This window comes from Antedon mediterranea, chromosome 2 (assembly GCF_964355755.1).
Source record: "Antedon mediterranea chromosome 2, ecAntMedi1.1, whole genome shotgun sequence".
Taxonomy (NCBI): Eukaryota; Metazoa; Echinodermata; class Crinoidea; order Comatulida; family Antedonidae; genus Antedon; species Antedon mediterranea.
Genome location: NC_092671.1, coordinates 15,069,097 through 15,092,260, shown reverse-complemented (window position 1 = coordinate 15,092,260; position 23,164 = coordinate 15,069,097). Strand labels below are relative to the sequence as shown.

The 23,164-nt window shown below is 31.9% G+C and overlaps 1 protein-coding gene across 2 annotated transcripts; it reads right to left on the bottom strand.

Annotated features, from left to right (window-relative positions):
* Positions 1 to 571: 571 nt before the first annotated feature.
* On the bottom strand, positions 572 to 23,058 carry LOC140040537 (probable diacyglycerol O-acyltransferase tgs1). Of its 2 annotated transcripts, XM_072086549.1 has the most exons (6): positions 22,929 to 23,058; positions 19,697 to 19,860; positions 9,270 to 9,341; positions 5,488 to 7,133; positions 5,111 to 5,194; positions 572 to 4,897 (listed from the first exon to the last, which is right to left on the bottom strand). In XM_072086549.1, the coding sequence occupies exons 2-6, from the start codon at positions 19,713 to 19,715 to the stop codon at positions 4,673 to 4,675; spliced, it is 2,046 nt and encodes a 681-aa protein (XP_071942650.1). In that variant the 5' UTR covers positions 19,716 to 19,860; positions 22,929 to 23,058; the 3' UTR covers positions 572 to 4,672. The 2 variants fall into 2 exon arrangements, with proteins under 2 accessions (XP_071942650.1, XP_071942649.1); XM_072086548.1 differs by lacking the exons at positions 19,697 to 19,860; positions 22,929 to 23,058 and adding an exon at positions 13,228 to 13,716.
* Between the last annotated feature and the right edge of the window lie 106 nt (positions 23,059 to 23,164).

Genomic DNA, 23,164 nt, shown 5'->3' with positions numbered 1-23,164 from the left:
CAGACGAGTGGCGGAGACGCAGGTTCAGTAGGTCCAACTCTCCCTATAGAGTTATGTTAATACATACATAATTTTATGCTGGAAAAAAATTATAAAATAGATTATTATAAATCGCAAAATTGCCATAATATAGGCGTTTGCGCTACTTAGTCCTTTTCATTCCAAAGGTGTACGAAAAAAGCATAATCTACAATAGGCCTATTACATCATTCGTGTTACGTGCAATCATAATACATGGGTACTGTGCTTACCTATTCTCTTTAATTAATGGCTTACTACGTACAAAAAAAACACACTTGCAAAATTATTCCAAAATGTTCGATTCAATCTTTAACATGTAGCTATATTTGCACTAATTATTCGAAAGCAACTCAGTTTTATTGTTTATGATGGGATTTGGGAATTTCCAGAAGCAAATGATAAGATAAAACTGAACCAATTGGATGATAAGTAACATAATGTAATATTTACTTACTTAGTTTAGTCAATGATTTACAGTACGATGATCTGTAGAGAAGAAGGACTAATGAAAAATTACAACTGACTGATAGCCTTCTGTACCCTTTAACATTTCCTTTTGCAGGTAATACTAATTAAAGTCTAAAAATACAGGTCCCTAGTCCTAATACATAATCTCTAATTTTTTTTTTCAATAACTTCTCTCTCGATCTTCAAACTGTAAATTATTAATTAAAATCATCAAATATTAAACACAACATATTTTACTTCTCATCTGAATTATTCTTATCTTTGATGTCTGGAAATTTCCAAAACTCCACCCATAAAACATTGATTTCCAATAATACTTGTAATAGGCCTATGTATTCGCAGTTTAGACTTGGTGTAGTAAAACTTGCCCCTCCGGGCCAGAAATTGTGTAAAAATTTCAACATGCAATAATAGCTTTATTTAAAACTGAGCATTTTTTAGACCTAAAGACACATAAGAACAGTTTTACTGAATTCAACAGTGTCATGATCTAAGTACAGATTATTTATTGATAAACATTCAGGCCAGTATACAATAAAAAGCAGTCAGGTTTTGGAAGAAAATGAAAAATCGAAAAAAAGATATCCTCACTAAAATACTTGTTCATTAAGCACAATGCATTGTTTTTGTAATAGCATGGAGAAATAAGTTAGGATTTCTCCATGGTGATAGAAATATTATGACTAATAAACTGTTACATAGAGTAGGCCTACAGGCATATAAGAATTTGCTTATTTAAACAAAAATGGGATGGGTTAGATTTTTCTATTTGCGACATTGTATTTCAATAAAAAGAATATATGTTTTGTAGATGATCGTTGAACTTTTAGTAGGGGGCAAACCATCAGTTACATATAACATGTAGAAATATGTAAATAGTAGAAGAGTCTTGCTCTACTGCCCACCAAGTTGTTCCTTAATGGTAGTTAATATTATCATGTTCATTATATAATTTCATAGATTTAAATTTTAATTTCTATCAAGATATCTTTAATTACAAAGTTGTGCACTAGACAATTAAAAAACATAATTGACCGGTTGCACAGTTAATTTTAGAGAATACTATTTTTTATACAAATTTAAATAAATTAACAATATTTACAATTGTAATTGCACAGACGTACGGATATTATTCAAAATATATACAAATACAGAAAACACTTAAATATTATGCAACCAATAATCTATATGTATTCATAAGTACATATAGAATATACAATTTCGTAACTACTTTGTTTAAGTAAACAACATAACTGTGGTATTTAGGCCTACTGTATTTACTATATTTAATATACATCGGTAAAACATGTATAAGAAACAGCCTCCGTAAAGGATCCTCTTAAACACCAAGCCCTATATTATTAAGCCCTTAACTCGGTCCTACAGTACAAGAATAAATTATACGGATGTTTTATTCAATCCTTGAACTTAAAATACAAATAAAAAAACTTTCATACGGCAATTCAGTGCCCAAAGTCTTAGGTTACAAGCAAATGGTATGTCTAATTCCTGTGGCAAAGCTTTTCTTACAACATAAGAAATTAAGATTTAAGTATTGCATGGAGGTATAAAAAATACCTCCATGAGTAAGGCAACTACAGAGTCCGGTACATTCATGTTAAAACATTAATTTAAATTTCTACGATCACAAAAAACATAAACATTGAAAACATTTGTCAACAAATATTTGCCATACATTTATCAAACATGAAAAACAATTATCTAAACATAATTATTGTGTAATTGTTTTTAAATAAATTATTCATTTACAAATGGTACTTAGATAAAGTCGCACCAGAGACTGCCAAGCAGCTGAAACACAGATGATTGTAAAATGACAGTAGAACACCCTATTCACAGGATACGCCTAATTCACAGGAAGCCACTATTCAAACTTATTCAGATGGACACCACTATTCAAGTGATACCACCCTATTCACAGGATACCACTCAATTCACAGGAAACCACTGTTCAAACTTATTCAGATGGACACCACTATTCAAGGGACACCACCCTATTCATGGGAGACCACCCTATTCACAGGATACCACCCTATTCACATGAAACCACTATTCAAGTGACAATCACTATTCAGGTGCAACCACCCTATTCACAAGAAACCACTATTCAAGTGACAATCACTATTCAGGTGCAACCCTATTTAAGGGGAACCCCTATTCAGGAGACACTTTTTTGTAAAACAAACAAGTGGAAACGTGTACACTATAACCAACCTCTATTCAAGGGACACATTTATTAAGTAAACACTTTGTTGGGTCCAGGTGTCTCCTTAATATGGTCTCTACTTTGAAGTTGACATACATATTGTCCAGAATCATACTGCAATCATAATAATCAATATTACTTACTGTATTTCTAATATTATTACATATAAATTTTACATGGTTTTGATTGCACTGAAAAGTATAAAATGTATTTACAATGCTATCTAAGATTGTAAATAATACTTCAATTCGTCCTGGAAATCTAAATTAAATTTGTAAATTATACTCAAGTTTACATTAATTAAATTAATTAATTAAAATGTTTATATTTTATTTTCAATTATTAATCATATTATTTTCCATGATCAATCATAATTTCTAATTATATTGATGACTTGACCTTAGCCTTATTTAATATATCTGTATTTTGTGTTTTTCAATTTACAGTATCTCTCAAAATGTTGTTGGATTTCAACATTTTTATTCATTTATGTTAATAATAATCTAATATCTTAGATGTGATGAATAAATCAATTATTTAGTAATGAAAACAGTTCCTGTTTTATTTTTTTATTTTATAAATTCTGGTGAAATTGTGAATATAATGTGTGTAGTGTTAGAGAATAAAAGAGTATTAATATGAGATAAGAGTAATCCTACTGCATAATTTTAATACTAAATATGGTAAACATTTGCCACCCTAAGGGATTATACTATGTCAGATACACTGTTTTAAAACCATTAGGCTAGTTTGTATGACAACATATGTGAATTACAATGTCCATATTTATAAATTTGTCATGTAGTAATAGCATCATCAAATTTATACCAAAATAAATATTTCTTAGTATTAAATGCTTGATTACCCTTGTAATGTGGTTAATGATAACTGGCTTTTATTTTATTCTGTAGCAATATACAGATAATAATAATAATATATAGCAGGAAATAGTAATAACAGGATATGTTATTATACAAATAATGAATGTTTATGAGTGTAATGGTACAAATAATGGCATGAGGTGAATGATGAAAGGTTATACTGTATATCAACGAGGCGACAGCCGAGTTGATATTAACCTTTCATCATTCACCAAATGCCATCACTTGTACCATTACACGAATATAAAACATTCATTATTTGTTTTATATAACATCTAAGTAGATTCCTGTCATTTGAATCAAATAAGGTAAGGTAGCCCTAGCCAAAGGCCTACATTTCATTCACATTGATTAAAAACAGTATCATTTGGTTTTTAATATTATATTAAATGTTATATTTATATGGATTTTATAAACACACCTACTTTAGTGTTAATTATGTCAACAAACGACCAAACAACCTTAGGCCTAGCAAGGTTAAAACGCCTAGAAAATTGGAACTTATCTAGGCTAATTATGGTTTTTCCAACAATTCCACGTATTGTAGGGATTTCCCCATTAATTAATCAAAATCCTAAAAACGATCTAAAGCTAATTTAAATGCCTTTTTGAATGAAATTAGTACATATATGTCCAAATCGTACACAAATATCTGCTGCTGTTGCATATCTCGCGGTGGTGTTTACAAATGAAACTGAGGCCAGAAGACAGGTGGCGCTGTTGTATTTCACAGTACAGAGCCATATCATAAGATAATTTGTGTACTAGATTTTTTTTCATCCGCGAGACGTTTTTTTTTTTCGTACACAAAAATGTTTCAAAAAGTACTATTAAACGATCGTTTAATAGTGCGTACTATTGCACGCCATGTGACTCACAATCATCCAATCAAATGACAGGAATTTATTTAGGTGTTATATAATAAGGAATATTGTATGGAATGGAATTATTATAACGGTTCATTTTATGTTGTTTTTTTGGGTATCCTACTGTAGGTGGATAATATTGCATGTAAACAAATTACAAAATTTAAAATCTAAGTTTAAAAGTGTACACACAACAGCAAAGTTTACTTTTAACATTTACGCTCTACGCATGGTGAAAAGTTTTGATTTTCAGCATTGTTTACTTTCTCAATTACTTTAGATTCCTCTAAATCTACCTGGGTATTTGCAATAATTGTTGATAAGGCAATGTTCGGACCCGACAGAGGGCGCATTTGAGATGTGTGAGCCTCATGCTCCGATGGCTGTTTCAGCTTTGGATGCCGTACTTCTTCATCTAGAGGGTCATCTTCATCCTAAAATATATAAAATGTTTTATCTTTTTTTAATAATTAATACACTATTAATAGTACATATAAATTGGGTTTCAATTAAGTATTCATTTTGGTATTTAAAACCAGAATATATGTTGAACCATTGCTTTGTTTTAAGAAACAAATAAAGTGTAGTGTAGGGTATATATGGGAACTTAGTTCACAAGATAGGCATTAGGGCTCACACAAACTGACCTCATATTCATTATCATCTAGTGTACGTGGCCTTTTCTCTCCAGGGATGCGTCGGTATTGTAAAATGTCAGTTATCACTGCAAACTGAAATAAACAAATTTATTTAAAATAATAATAAAATATTATGATTATAATATAATAATAAATGGATATCATTTGTTTTAAAATCATAAAATTTCAAATACATTTTTTAAACATGTTAATTAAAAATATTTAAATGAATGATTGCAAACTGGTAAAATAATATGTTCCTAGAATATGAAAATCTCAAATCTCAAGATCTAGGTTCAAATCAAGCCTTTGTATCCATGAGGTTTCTTCAAGCTAAATTGCCTCTAATTTAATACACATAATAAAATATATGTCATTAAACAAACCTGTTTTTTTAATTCGCAAAGAATTATTTGAGGATCAGGAACTGCAGCTTTGTCGACAAGTAATCCAACACGTAGCTCATCTGCATATGTTATCGCTGAGAAACTCATAACAACCTTGTCTCTTGTAGGCATCCAGTAGACGATTGACTGTATCTTGAAACCTCCCAGACTCAACTTTGTTTCAGATCCTGGTAAATTTGCTATTGTACAAAAGCTACGGTTATAAAGACTAGCTAGAACACCTTTGGAAATAAATTGCGGGAAAAGAACTCTTATTACTTTCATTACATTATATATAACCATAGGGTCACCTGAGTTTTTTACTTCCAGCATTTGATGTTTTAATTCCCAAAGACGTGGAATAGTGCCCTCAATATTAGTAGTTAATGGTGCACGTGCAAACGTGTAACGGTTACCGAGTTCAAGCAGCTGCGTAGAACTGCGAAAATCAACAGGAATGTTAGCATGAAGATTGCACGGGTTTGTAATACCTTGCGATTTGAAATAGCCACGTAAACTACCGGATATTGTTGACAACAACACATCGTTTAGAGACATTCGTGTTATAAGCTTTATACGTTTCACTGAGGCAAGACTGATTGGATCCGACCATAATAATTTTTTCTCTCCGTTCATAGGCTTTATACATGGCATAAAAACGTCGCGTTTTCCAAGTAAATGAGACAAAAACACAATAAGACCGACACAAAATGCTTGTACGCTATTGAACATGAGTGCTTCACGGCCATACCTAGATTTAAAATCCGAAGTTTCATGTTCATCTGCTAAGAACTTGCGTAAAATTTCAACAAGACTAATACCGTCAGTCATGCATGGATGAATCCGAAATAGGAGATATGTCTTTATGTTTTCTCCCTTTCCTACATAACATACACATACTTCCCACAGTGGTCTGCCAAATAGTAGTTGTTTTGTTGATATTTGTGAAATAAATTCTTGTAAATCTTCTATATTATTAAAAGTTTGGGGTGCGTCAAAAACGTGATTGTCAATATTAAAATTGAGATCATTAACCCAAATACTACCAGACTTAAGGCAAACTATTTTTTGAGTAAAACGCTGAAACTGTTTCTTTCCTTGCTTGTTTTCTTTTGATACAACACGCGATAAAATTAATGATTTTAATCTTGACGTTTCCATACGACCTTCGACCTCAAGTAACGCTTGAACTACAGGCTTTTCCAAACTTGGATCATCTAGCCAGTGTTTCTCATCGTCTGTGAGCCAATTTGCTGTATAACAGCAACATGGTGCATAGCAATTACAAGTATTTGCAAAACAGCGAATTATTTTTCTAATAATATATGCAACTGGAACCAAAACTAACATTATTACACATGTTGGAAGCAATAGGAATGTTGCAGTACTAACAAATACGATAAATGATGCTACTGTATATAGGAAATTTTTCTGGAGTGGATTTTTAAGTTTTCCAGGACAAGGGGCATACATATCTGGTTTTTCCGCCTTTTGTTTCTTGTTTTTGATATCGGTGCAGTTTTCATCTTGGAACTGAAATTCACAGTACTGTTCACCATCCTCCATCGTGATAAATGAGATAGCGGATGGTGCATGACCAAAACTTTTTATTGATGGTATGTTAGCAACCACAGCCTTCCTGTTTTCTGTGGACAAAATTAAGACACATTATGTTAAGTCTCTTGCATATAATGGTATGTTACTGACCACAGCTTTCCTGTTTGCGGGAAAAACCATTTGCATATAACATTTTGTTAGGAAGGGTTAGAATACAAACATATACAAACTATCTATGTGTTTGCTATCTATATTTTAAATATTTAAAATACCTAGAAGTATCCCAAAAAGTACAAAAAATTGATTTTCTCCGCCCTTAACCCAAGGATTTTGAAGAGAACATGAGCACACTACAATGTGTGTCTATTAGCAATAGTGTAATTGATCTGGGGAATAAGTAAATTGTGTTCGTTATCAGATAATATTTCATCTTGGGAAATCTAAGAATTTTATGTTTTGAAAACAATGTTAGCATTATTAAAGATATATTGTCCGCCTAAAAAAATATTTTTTTTAATTTTTTTTTTGAATATGTTATTTTAATGTCACATTATAGTTATTCACTCTCACAAAAAATTGGGTCTGAAAAAAATTTATTTACCTGAGAAAAATGTAATTTAAAGCAAAAAATGGTCAAATTGTCTGGAAGACAATGAGTTTTTGGGTAATTTAACTGTTTATTTTGTCTTTTTAAAGGTGAAATAATTTTTTCCCCCGTTTTTTTTCTTATGGAAGTGAACAACTTCATTAAAACTGCAAAATTGCCTATTCAAAGTCCGATTTTAAAAATCTTTATTTTTCATGATTTTGGGGGACAATACATCTTTAAGTGATTGAAATGCAAATGACATTCTATACTTTTCTAATGGGCTTTATGTTCATTTATGGCCATGAATAAAGTTATATTGTACTCTTTACATGGATAGGTGATAATACTTTTAAGGATGATTTTAATGTGATTTCAAGAAGTGGCTGCATTAAGAGTGATGTACCTACAGTATAAAAAGAACACTTTACTGTAGCAATGTAGTAATATTGTATTGTACAGTAACAATATCAAACTATTTAAAATGGACATTTTTATAAATTGGGTATTTTAACTGAAATATATTGTAAATGATATAATCTTATATTTAATTTTTATATGGAGAGCACGTTATTTCCTTAGTAATGAATAATTCGTTTATAAAAATTAATTTACAGTTGCCAATTTATTTTAGAGTAATTATAGATTTAATTTATTCACATGACCTTTAAATGTTATCTCAAAAGAAATCAACATGGTACAGGTTTCAAAATGTTCATTAGCATAATGACATTATGGCTATTGCCTTAAAGCAGTATGTGAAGAAGACATGACATTAGAAAATGTTTTCCAGGCTGATGTGAAAAAAACATTAACATGTTTCTCTACTGTATATCTTTCACTCACATTCACTCTTTAGGCAAATACATAGAATTTGCATATGTTCTCTCTAGGTACAGTAGATGTAAAGACAAGGTATGCTGTAGTGTGATGGTTGTGATGTTTGATACGTTGCTCTTGCTTAAGCCAAGTAGTGTTAAAATTAAAAATTTTGTAATATAAAGTGTAAAACTAGTGTTCTTGAAATACTCTTTATTATCTTTGGTATAATTATAATAAATTGCCAGAATTGTTCTCACATTCTCTACATTTTGGTTGATGCAGTCAATTCTGATTATTACAGTACAGTGTGTGCATGGAGTATGTGTAATGACTTTGTAATTATAATATTGTGTACGTACTTTACAAAAAGAGCAGCCTCAATACATTTATTAATAGTAATTTTTCCATAAACAAATCAATCATTGACATAATACAACAAAGCAATATAATTTTTAAGACATTTATGAAGTTAATAATGTAACGGAAATTAAATTAATTACAATTCATAAAATATCTATAATGAGACATTAATTTACTGTAAAAAGAGCAGTAATATGCTATATTAACATCTGTCTACATTAAATAGTATTAAAGGTGTGTTTGGTTTAAATTTTTAATATATTTATAAAATAAGTAGATTTTTGAAAGGATTTTTATCGTATACCCTAAGCTGTGATAAATAATGACTTGATGTCTTAAAACTTCCATAAACAAATCCGCATGTTTCAATTTGTAGCATGAGGTTTGGACATAATAAATTTGTCAAGTTGCGTGATAACAACCAAATAAATAAAAAATTTAAAGAATGACTGCTTACCATGCTTATATAAGGAAGAGATGCCACTACTGCCATCAGAATGGGGCTGTGTCTCCCCCTCATTTTCTTCTTCTATGATAAAAAAGAAAAAGAATTATAATACTAAAACAAAATGCAAATGGATACAGATGCAACATACAATTATATGATAGTTATGAGACTCCACGTCTACAGTCCCAATATTGAAGTTCATCAAAATTGAGAACAACACTATAAAACGTTTGCTATAATTCAGAGAAATCCTTGTCTTCTCTTATCTTAGTCTCAAACTAGTTTATTTACATATAAAGAAATCATTCTTTTCTATGTTGAAATAAGCAATAATCTCATTTGATATTATTATAGGTTTAAAGCATTTACAAATTACTGTAGAACACATTATTTGCACTGTAAAATCAAGATAATTGGATTCTTGGCTATTAAGGCGATATTCCTAAGCTAATAAAGATCACCTGGGAATTCAGCTATTTCCAATCTTACTCATTAGTATTCAGGATATCGCAGGTTGAGTAATCAAGTTTATCAAATTTGAGCCTTTCTAATTTGAGCCTTTCTAATCACCTTTAATATATAATGCAGGATTGGTTTAGTGTATTCACTATTGTGCCAATACCTATCTTATTGTACAGTTACTGAACGTACAGTCATTGGCTAAACCTTCACTATTGTGCCAATACCTATCTTATTGTACAGTTACTGAACGTACAGTCATTGGCTAAACCCAGGGGCCCCGGATCTTATGGGTGCCCCTGAGCAGTGCACAGAGGAAAAAACAGGCATTAAAGGTCAAAAAAGGCTAAAAACACCCGAGGCCTCCAGCGGTCATAAGGCCAATTTACACAGACGAGCAGTAACGGTAATAAAAATATAGAATCTTATTCCTTATGACCATTTTACACACAACGCGGAGGGGATGGGCGGTTTCCGCTCAGGATAGATACCGACTCGATGTGGGACAAGCTACATAATTATCCGCTTACCGCTACCACTTGTCTGTGTAAATTGGCCTTTAGGCCTCTGCGTTACGCCACTGCGTACAGTATCATTTCTCATACTAAACACAGTATTATTGTTTATTAATACCACAATGACATTTATTTTCACAAGCAGAGTAGTCAGTGCAGTTTTGTTTGGCAACCAATAAATAATTTATGGAAGTTTCCACATGCAAATGTTAAATTGGCTTTTAATTTTTAATTACAGTACGATGACAATAAAAAGACTATAATTAAAGCAATAAAATAAGAATGACAGAATAATGATACTAAATAAAATTTACAGTATCACATATAAAAGTGAAAATGGCCATGTCAGTACTATACTAAAAACTATTATTCAACAATTGGGGACGTAGCCTTACAAAATAAAACATCCTCAGGATGAGACAAGTCACAGTGTCAAATCAAGTTTTAATATTGTATAATACTTTTAAAATGGAGTTATATTATTATACTAAAAAATCATTATAATAATAAGTAAACATCCCGCATTGAAAAAATCCACTTGAATACAGTATATTGAATACAGTCACATTCATATATATAAATCCAAAGGCAAATTACTGAAAAAAATGACAATGCTGTGGGTATCAGTGGCTGGATCTCAATGGAGATACAAAAAAAAAAAGAAGCGAAAAGCTAAATCAAAACGATAAAGTAAACAGCCAGAAAAGTTAGCAGAGCTTTCGGGCAACACTAGCCCAAATACAGTCACATTCATATATACACAAAATACTGTATTATAACAAATATCTATTTATAGTAGAATTTCTTGACTGATACAATTTTTAAAGTTAATTACAGTATGTTACCATTTTATACCCAAAAAATAAACACCTCCCTCAAAAACCATGAATAATAAACAGCGCTCTGGGAATTTATTTTAAAAATATCATGATATTGCATGCTGCTGATGCCGATACCACACTTTGTGATTTAAAATGGATTGTTTATTCAAGCTAATAACAAGCCAGGATATACTGAACTGAATATTGTATAGAAATGTACATGATTTTATTGACAAGATAAGAAGTGGGTCAAATGCTTGTATTGCTTAAACATTAATGTGTATCTGTGAGAAGCAATGGCAATTACATGTTAAAATGTCATAACATTGCACGCTCTATGATGGCAGTACATTTATTACAAGACGAGTAGCCTAAAAATACACACATCATACACAAGTTGTCTTGGCATTTAAACCAAATTAGAAATGGCAATTAAGAGCAATATAAAGAAATGTTGTCATTGTTTTAATGCAAAATCAGACAGTACTAATGGAAAGTGATGAGAATAGAAAGATATACGACCATAAATATTGTCAAAATAATATCTATTCCACATTTTTTTATGGAAAACAAAATCATGTTTAACAAAAGAACAGTTTTTTGCTGTATTTAAAAGAGCATAATTTATTTTTAGGTGGCAAATATGGGATTAAAAAAAAGATGAAAAAAGTTTGACGATTTGATGGTCATCATTAGTCAATCAACATTGTCTCCCACAACACAAAGAAAACCAGAAACTCCCAACCTCTTTTTTTGGGCCAGATCCAAAGCTGTTTTCAAAAGTTAATATTTTATTTAAATTAAAATTTAAATTCATAAAAAGTATTAAAAAAAAACCAGTACAGTATCGCATCAAGTGAAAAGTGAAAGGAGGAGTCACTACACTATCAGATTTTAACCCAGCACAAACTGAGTTATGGTTTTGTATTGTATGAACTAAAAAGATTAGTGAAAGCCACTTCTTATGGACACTGAGCTTTTGTTTGTTAAGTAATCTGTGACACTTCTCAGTGTCTTTAATGAAGTTATGCCATTACATAATTATATTGACCTTGCTTTACAATTATGAAAGCACTCTATAAATAATCTGAACAGTATTGGTCAATTTAATTTAAAATTTAATTTAATTATCAGACACAAAAACTATTTATAGATTTTGAAGCTAAACAATTTAAGATTTATTTGAAATATTTTTATTTGTCTTCATATACTGTACTTATAGCCCAATCTTTTTAAGCTATGAAAAAAAAAGGTTCAGGTACTACAGTAATAAGTTTATTTGGTTGAACTCAGCCTAGAGGCATACACATTTACTTCTAGAAAGCAGAAATGACTAGGTAGAATGAAAATATGGACCTCATATGTGGCCCCCGGCTATTTCATTCAGATTATTAGATTTTGCATAATGTGAATACATACTAGAGATTATTACCAAGTTATGAATGATAGCAATATATGCTGATATATAGACTGTTCAGTATTCAGTATGTGCCAAAGGGCCATTGGATGATTGTTGAGATCTTGATAAATTTATGAAGGTATTTTAATCTATCTCTCTCTCTCTACCACATTCCTATGGATCAGGATAATCCTCATACATTTAAAATCTATTAAATGCATTATGATGTTATTTATAACAATCTAACGTCTATGGCCCATGGTGAAAGGACCATCTTATTCTCAGCAAAATGTAAAATCATGGGTAATTAAATAATGAACGTAGGTGTGTGAGAAGGCTCATCTTTTGGACACTTGGCCACAAGGTCCTGTGCAAAAGGCACATTTGCATGGAAAAAAAACTTGGTACACTAAAAATCAGAACCTATTATTCAGCCTAGAGCATCATAACTTTTAAAGGTTAAAGAGAAAAACAGGCATTGCATTTAAACTGCTGCAATACATAAAGGGCATGACAACTTGTTAAATGCTGAAAAATACAGATATATGGTAGAACATCAATCAATTTGGGCTGTTCAACCGATATTTCTTTGTGCCTGGTGGTTAGTGAATATAAGCAGCCATCCCCACCAGCCTCATCTAACAAATTAAGCCTAGATAATGGTACATCGTCTAATGAAACCTACCGTACAGCTACTGATAATTAACCAAAGAGGGCTAGAGAAAAAGCCTTCAAGCTCTAAAAATTGAACAGAATCATCTTTGTTCACTTACGCTTTGCTGTGATTGCAAAAAAAGACATGGTTGAAATCTGGAATTCCACCTAAATTGCTTGTTTTGTACGACTAATACATTAAACTCATATCGAGTAAGATATACAATTTATATCTGGTAAATGATCTACCGTTTAGTATGGATAAAAAAACAACTTAAACACCAAGCATTACAAACAATATAGAACCAAATATGATCTACTACAAAATACACGCCGTTTGTTAGTCACATGATCTAAATGGTTTGTTTTATGTGTTGACACTGCATATCACAGTGATCAGCAAACAGGGCAATCAGATTCAATACTCCCATCATGCCCTGTGTTGCTCAGCAACCTTATCAAGTTGACTCTTGAGATAAGTTCGTGAATTTCATTGTTTGCAATTACATTAATAAATAAATATTCACAGATTTGTGGTTCTGATAATGGAATTTTTTAATTTGGCAATGGTATCCAATATTTATTTATAATTATAGAAAAGTGACAGTACAATATACTGCAATTGATAAGGGGTAAAACCAAGAGTGTAATCCGGTTTTTGCCCTTTTTGGAAGAAAATATGCCATGAAAAAGTTTTGTTTTCTGGATAAAATATCCCTCATAAAAATCCTATAAACACTGTATACTAACATCAATAGTACTCTAGCACAATGCAATTATATTTATATTTGCATTATTATTCAGCATTATGGTTTCAAGAAAATTGATTGTGTGTGCAGTTTGAACAGAATTATAGTAATTTTCTTTAACACGTTCTCTACGCCTACAGACTACCAAAGTAGAATTTTATGCAGATCACCTTCTTTCATTATCTATCTGTACATACTGATGCTTCGATACTACACTGATATGCCGGTAATACAGTAGAAATCTGGAAATATTTTCGTTTTCATTTTGTAGCCTCAGTCAAGTCTTTGGTTTAGTAGTTTTAGTAAGCTTTCATAAAGGATGAATGAAATCTATCAAACACAGTCCCCCAATAATGAGCGGATACCATTAAGTATTTCTACTAGACTTATAATAAAAATATTCCTTCAGTAAAGCATTCCAAAAAAAAACACATTCTATTGTACAGCAGTAGTATTATTCTTTTTCTTCTAGTACAAGAGTCACTTCTGTCGCAGAAGGATCTTTCTTTCTTTTTTTTTTCGCAGTGTGTACAAAGATGATCTTTGATTGTATTGAGTATATTGTGTGTCTTCTCGTTTTTTTTCTTGATAGAAAGTACTTTTTTTGCGAAATAGCCTTCCTGCAGTTTGATTTAGGCTCCCAGGTTTCAACATTGATATTTGTGGGTTTGAGATGACGTTTGATCACATCTTTGAAACGAATCTCTGTCATATAACTAAGAGTTTGGTTTTTCAAGGCTTTCAAAAATAATGAAAAAGAAACCCGATACTCGGTAAAGAGGCATTGAACATCACATTTCTTTTGCGTGAATGTTTCAATAGTAAATTAGTAGTGTAATTTACAGTAGCGTTTTATTGTATGTAAACAAATTAGTTAGATCTACACAATAAACATTGGTAAATCATGTTCCTGTACACTTAAAAATTCTCTACCTAAAATCAATCAAGAAAATTAAGAGAAAATTAAACCTGAAAATATAGCAAGCTTGATATGGATTTTGTAGTTAAATGGTTGAGTGGTTAAGGCAGGGGCGCCGCTTAACGTACCTAAAGAGCCAACAATATCGGCATGGGTTCGAGGCCGACTCGCTCTAGTTCTGGTGGTGGAATAGTACTCGGAGAAGGACTATAAACTGTAGGTCCAGTGTACAGGGTTTGTCCGTGTGCACTTTAAAGAACAAATTGTGTACAGAAATAAAGTACTGTACAGTACTTTAAACTAATTGACAACAGTCAAGTGTCATATTCTTTCATAAGATACCATATACTGTAAGGACTTAACTAAATAAAAATATTATCACAAAATTTGTATATTAAAATTTACCTTATTGTTTGAATTGTACGGTTGTACAAGAAAAGGCACCTCCTATATATTATTGTTATGATGATACAATATTATTGGATAGCAGTCTGAGAATACTAATAGTACTGAAGGACAGTCTCATGCCTAGCTTAATGGCCTAACAGCATATAAGTCGCTATGTAACACAGTTACCATGCTGTGTATGATCAAAAAGCAATTGGGTTTGTATCATTTACTAGTGTAGTAGAAGTAGCAGCAGTAGCCAATTGCATCAAAGAATGTATCTATCGAGTATTATCGTTCTCTGAAATTATAAATTACTCATTAGCCTTGAGAAAAAAAATTGCAGAATTTCATTAAGTACCTAAATACGGCAGCTTACTACAGTACAGTTAAAATACAGGTTACTATAATTTATAGGATATTAATCACTGTAAGAAATACTAAATTAAAAGCATGTAGTTAATGAGCACTTTTTAATCATATTCATACTATTACTAACCAATTAAAATGTAAGGAAGGTGTAAAATACAAAATTGTAAAAAAAGCTTGTATTATCAGTCTCTAGTGCCTAAATATTTGAATGCTTGTCTGCCTTACACATGTCAAGAAAAAGATGCCACAAAACGATATAATAATTTATATAATTATAGTGAAAGACAGCTTAGTGGACAAATGATAATAATATAAATAATACAATGTTTACTTTATTTTGCAGATCTATGTCGGATTCTTTGAAATCGTGCATTGAGATGCTTATATTCTGATAACTTTTTAACTTATCAGAACAGAATAGATAAAGCAGTATACTAATCGCATTTGCACGTCTTGACAGTCTGTACCATCAACATGCATAGGGCCTTATTAAAGATAATAGATGAATTATTGAAAATTTGATCAGTTAAATTGTTTTTGTGAGAGATGGATTAATTTTTGCATGACAATGTGTAATATGGTACTTTCTACTAATGAGATATTAAACCAAGAAATCTAAAATGCTAAAAAAAAAAGATGTTGCAGGACTTCATTTACTAAAGGTTGTTAAAATACAGACTTACTAAACAATTAAAATGATGAATGTAACTATTTCTTGTCAAAATTCCTGGATTCAAATATTTGATATAAATGTTGCGGTGCACCATGTATATTCAGTTCTGAAAAGAACTGTTAAGTTTCTCAAGTGTCGATGAACTTTGATCGTCCTCATGAGGAGGATATTAGCAACAAAAAATGTTGTATTATATCTCACCAAGCCTTGAACTTAGTATCTGACTGTACACTTAGGGTATGTTCAGACTCAAGAAGTTATGGTGGAGTTAAGCAAGCGGCGTACATATTTTTGTGTCTGAACCATGCCGCGGATTAGCGTTAGGAAGTTGTTACTCCGCGCCAGTGGCGTTAATAACTCTAGCGGAAGAGGGTAGATTTCATAACCCTAATCCAGTGATGCATCAGTGATTTTAACCTTAACCAATAAAAATACACGACCACGATTAGCAGACAGCAACTACATACCCGTACCCTATGATACGACAGCGAAATAGCTATGTCAAATGTATTTTCAGGTTCATATTTTAAAGAACAGTAAAGTTAGCGTCAGTGATATGATATTTTCATAAATTAAATCAATTAATCAGATAATTGTCCGTTTTAAATTATTTTGAATTAAAATGCAATTCTACAAGTAGTAAGAACAAATCAGTATATTTGAAGGTAAACATTATATAAATAAAAAAAACAAACTAGACATGAAACTCGTCACTTTGACGAGTTAGTTATCCGCACGACAAACGCCACGTGCACGTCATACGTTGGAATATTGCACACAGAAAAAGATTATGGCATTATGACCTGAACTGAAGAATATGATATGTTGTTATTGCTGAATTCTGTTATTTTGTGTCATAGGGCCCGTTTCTGCTGCCAACCCAAAATATACCGTATAAATATACCGTATAAATATACCGTATAAATATACCGTATATATACCGTATATGAAATTCGTGCACCGTTTCCGCTGCACATACTTCGTGGGTGGGTTGTAAAAAAGTTGGCTTTCATTACCCAAAATGCATTTCGTGAGACGGAAGTATGGATTGACCTCGTGTAGTGAGGTTTTTACCTACCGGTACATGCTGACAAAAACAATGATGGTTTCTCAAAACGTCGTAGCATTGCTTTCTATTTTAAATCTAATGAGCAGAAGTGGCAACGAATTTACACTGCACATACAAGCACCATCTAGAAATGTCACTATAAATAAACTCTGTTATTCAAATTGAGTTTATATTATGCTATATTATCCTATATTGCCGTTATAATTTCCATTTTCTATTATACAGTATTTTACCATGATTTTACATCACGTTGTTGTCGTGTAAGAACATTCGATTTATTGTAATTAAAATCTCGGTATCTCTTCTGTTGCCATGCAGTCTCCCCCCAACTTTCGCTTCCCCCCACAATTGAATTGCAAAAATAGTGATTTGTTCGGTCCACAGTGACATTTTGATCTGTTGCTTGCTTTTACACGTGTTTTTCAACTTTCAATGCAGCAGAAAAACCAAAACAAACGCGTCGCGCTCTGTTAGTTTTTGACCTCGTGTCATGAGTCGGGTCACATTTACGGTATATTTTGAGTGCAGCAGAAACGGGGAACGAAATATACGGTATATTTTGGAATATACCGTATAATATCCACAAACGATGGGGATATTTATGCAGTATATATACCGCAAATATATACGGTATATTTTTTATGAGACCCATTTCTGCTGCCAAAAAATATACCGTATATAAAATATACCGTATATATACGGTATATTTTTGGCAGCAGAAACGGGGCCATACACAGTATAATCTGTATACAGTACATATCACATACAGTGTAGAATAGGTGAAATTACGGGACCCGCTATTTATTCCAATTTTTAATGTTGACGGTTTCAAAATGAAAAACTAAGGTAGCAATTTCGGAAGGAAATTATCTCAGCAACAACATATTAACGTGTTTAAGAAATTTGAATATGTGAAATATTGATGCGCGCTCTTTTAAATGTAATGCAAAAGATGAAAATACGACTTTTTTTATTTAACTGGCCATATGATGATGTCACAACATCTAATTGGCAAAATGTTCACATGAATTCGTATCTACAATCCAATACCTTCCTGAAAATGTTTTAATCATGATTATCACGTTTTATTCTGACGAGCTATAACAGATTAAAATTTACTGTAAAGATGAAAATAAGTGACCCAGGTTATTTACATTTTTAGACATCATGACGTCATAAAAATTAAAATATTTTTAACTCATGCGAAAGATAGTTGATTGACCTAGAAAATATAAAAATCGGGATGAAAATGAAAAACAGATAAGTGGAGATGCACTCTATTAAATGTGATGAGCTATGACGAAAGATACAAAAATCCTATATTTTATATTCGCGTGGCCATACGATGACGTCACAATGTCCGGTTAGCCATATTAAAGCATGAACCGATATCTACAACTCATCAACTTCCAGAATATGTAATAAAAATAACTTTCACCGTTTAGTTTAGAAACTACGACTGTTTAAAAAAGGGCATGATTTTGACGAATTTTTGAACTTTTTCATCAAAAACATGCGCAAATTGTCCAATTCGACATGCTCATATTGACATAATTTTAAGTCGAAATGGTTCCATATTTGGTAAAATTACTATAAAAGGCTGGAAAAATATGATTTACGTAAAACATTGACGTATTTCACGCTTTGTGTACACCGCGCGCGCAAAATTTGCGCATCCGTGGGAATTTTTGACATGCTTAAAATGACATGAAACGCGTACAAAGTTGATTAGAAATAAATTTTGCGCATCTTGAAATTTTAAATGCGCGTGCGCGCGTAACTTCTTGTAAAACATGCCATTTTTAATCCACAAAAAGTTTGCCCTTGATGTGACTTAAATTTTCACAAAGTGTAAAAAAAAAATTATGCTTGGTTTTTAATATGATCAATCATTGAAATTCATAAAATCGCAAGTAAGTTATGTTGCGCAACTCTGACGTATTTAAAAAATACATGCTGCACAACTTCATATAAATGTTCATATGTTGACAAAGTTATGAAATGTTATGTTAACACATTTTAGAGATACAGGAGCCACAAAAAAGTGGAGGAAAGAAAGAAGAAAAACATAGAAATTGATCCAGTACAGTACAGTTACAATGTAAACGATGTTAACTTTCATGAATTTCCATGAATGTATACATATAGTTCTATCTGTTTTGACCTGATCAGAGTATTTTAAACGCATGGCATTGGAATGTTGGTCGTTGTGTCTCAACACCTTGGCTTTTAACGCCACGGATTACCGTACGTCTTGCGTAAATAACTCCACCATAACTCCGTGGGTCTGAACATACCCTTAGATGACAAATTGATGTCCTCTTAATAGGATTTCACATGAATCGGTAGGGATGTTTTAACGGAGAGGTTCTATCTACTATATATTACATTTTTATCAATAAAAAGTGGTTTTACTAACCAAGTAGGTGCTGGAACATAAGATTTCTCTCCTGTCATTCCTTTTCGATTATTTATTTGCGAAGTACAAGTTCTTTTTTGATGGTTTTAACACTAATTAAACCAGCAGAATGTAAATGATGTTGCATATGACAGCAGATAAAACAGACATTGTCAAAGTGTCACCTGTGTAGTAAAAAAACAATAACAATACTGAAAACAATTTTGTAGAGTCTAATTAAAGCATGAATTTAAATTAAACCTCCTTCATGTGTTGATCTACTGTAAATTGAATGCAACAAATGATAATATAATATTAGCATACTTTAGGTCATAGTTCAAAAGAAAAAAAATATAACATTGATAATCATCATAATAAATTAAAATAGAGTTCCCTTCTTATGAAAAAATCCATAATGTATCATTTTCCACACAATTTACTTCATATGCTGTGTACTAAGTGTAAAAACGCCATTAATATGAAGGTTTAAATTATAGAGCAGTACTGTATGACTGTTTAACCATGCATGCAAGAAATAAAATCCTTTGAGAGTAAAAATTGTGGAATTTCAATATTTAAAATTTATCATTTATTAATGATAAAAAACAGAATTATTAAATTGATAAAACAACAATTTACATTATAAAATAGTAGTTCAAATTAACTACGGAATTACAACAATTTTGTTACCAAATTCACAATAAAATGGGGATTTTAGGAGACTTCAATTATTAAAATTATATTTAATATCAGTATTACAACAATAAAATTATGAAGTTTATCGTATATATTTTGTATACAATATTAACATAAAATGTCAACAAAATAATATTTATCCGCACCATCAAAAATGCTTCTTTAACATAGAAACTCTGAATTACAATTATGCATTTAATAACCATCAAGTGTTTCATTATTATATTTCAAAATTTCATAATATTTAATAAAAGATGAACACAGTATTGATTGTTCAAGACATGTCCAATTAAGTGTTCATTAGTGTTTCAGTCACCCTTTCACTTTTGTTGAATTGTGTCCATAAGGTAGTGTTAATGAAAATCAATACCTTGAAAAGAACAGTTTTACGTGAATCATTCTTTTTGTGTTTCCATCGTTTTTAACCGGTAATATTTATAACAATTAACACTGCAGTATGCCTCTTTGTTTGCACATCTATCATAAACCATTTTATCAAAAGACGATTTTCGTGCTACGGAAGCCATCTTGCAGAGGTGACAAACGGTGGTAACGAGCCGAGCATAAAGAACAAAAATAACCTAGCGTTTTCGATGGATTACAGTACATTATTCTCCGTTCAGGAGGTACGATGTTTAATTAACATGGTGTCCTGAAATCCCGTGAAAATTCTATTTTTGTTTTTTATACTTGATATATTTTGATGTAAAAACAATAACATTGGGCCAATGTATACGGTAATACTTTAATGATTAATTACTAAAGAGAATTATTTGTACCAGCTTTTCTTTAAAACCAACCAATAAACAGTGGATGTCGAAGTTTTTCAAACTGGCTACGCGGGACCAAAAAGCGACCAGCTGTCTTTCATAGTAGTAGTCTAATAAATAGCTAAGAGGCTTAAAGTAGAGGGCCTCGTCTAGTTAAGTTTTGTGACGTGGCCTCTAAAGACTTCCCATCTTGGAAGAATGAAATATCGAGGTTTTATAAACTATAGAGGGCGCTATGAAAATCTGATAATATTGCCATCATGATCTATAATGCGTGCCAAATCAATTCAAATGGATTATATATACGGCATGTTTTCTATATCACAGTTTTCCTTCAAATGTTTGCCCAAGAACCATCTTCTTGTTTAGTTGCTTCCTTTTCCTATCTTCTGAGATAGTCAATTGAATATGAATTTATTTTTTATTCTAATTTTTTTGTGTTTTTTTTTTGTATCTATAATTATATTTATTTTTATTACCTCCGCCAAGGAGGTTATATTTTCACCCCTGTATGTTTGTGTGTGTGTGTCTGTGAACAGCCTGGAGGCCACAGTTTTTATCCGATTCTCACCAAATTTGGCAACAATGATCTATGCCCCAAAAGCTTGGACGAGTTCGAATTTGAGGGGAAAAGGTCATAGGTCAAGGTCACAACTAACAAAAACTATTTTACTGCCTAGAGACCACAGTTTTTATCCGATTCTCACCAAACTTAGCCACAATGATCAATAACACATCATATAATTGTGGTTAAATTTTGAAGGGTCAGGGTCAAAGATCAAGGTCCACAAAAAATTTAAAAAAAAGAAATAAAAAAATAATCAAAAAAAAAAAAACCTCAGTGGGACTTGAACCAGCGATCTCAACTGTGAGAGGCTGGATACATAACCATTACACCACACTGTCACCCACAACTTTGTAGTGTGCAGTTAACATATTTACAACACTTAGAACTAATAAAAAAAAATGTAAAAAAAAAATATTCAGGGGGAATTTTATGTGGGGGAATTTTATGTAGGGGAATTTTACAGTAGGCGGAGGTTTGTACTCTCGGAGTACCCTCTAGTTGCTACATGTTTATGTCTCGTCATGTTGTATATATATCAGCTTCGGCTGGATGGACCACTCTCGTGAAATATTGTTGAAATAAATAAATATATTATTATTATTAATAAATAAGATGTATCTCATTTCATTTTGATTTCATTTATTCATGTTCAAACACAGTAAAATATATTACATGGTTTGAAATTATATTCATTTGTTCAAATTTTAAAATATCACATGCGGCATTGCACAATACATGATGGCGAAGGGTTTGGGAACAACGCACAGGTACAAACAACAAATCACATAGGCCTAGGCCCTGTATGCATTGTCATGTTTGCGTGTCGCGCACGCTATTTGCGATAAACTTTATTCTCTTATCAAAATCTGTAAAGGAAAGGTGGGCCTACATATCGCATCGGGAGACTTTTTGGTTTATCCGAAATATTAGGAGAGAAAATGCATTTTAATTTAGCGTGCGAGTTGGGAGGTCTGCCTAGGCCTGGCTACTGTAGCAATAAGCAGGCTTAGTAATAATACTCTAGCCCTAGATTAGGCCTGGCGCGCCTACAGCAGAGAGGCTAGGCCTAGCCTAGGCCTTCTACTACTAATAGATAGGCCTAGCAGGCCCCTACCTAGGCCTAGGCCTACCTAGCTAGATTGTAGGATCAGAGCCTAAACACTGACAGTTTTAACTAAGACTAGCCTAGCCTAGCTCTAAAAAAAATACACTCACTCACCCCTTTCTTTAACTCAAACACATTTGATCAGACTAAACCTTAGATAACGTCTTGTTGACAGTTGCATGAAGCAGTCTTTCAACTTAAAAAGACCATTCATTAGCGAAGCCAAATATTCACTGCTACACTTCTATCTTTGCTGCTACTCTCTCTCTCTCTCTGGGGTCGATCTCTTCATTCCAAGAACCGATCTGACACATGACCAGCGACCTCAAGTTATAAGCACGACAAGAGCT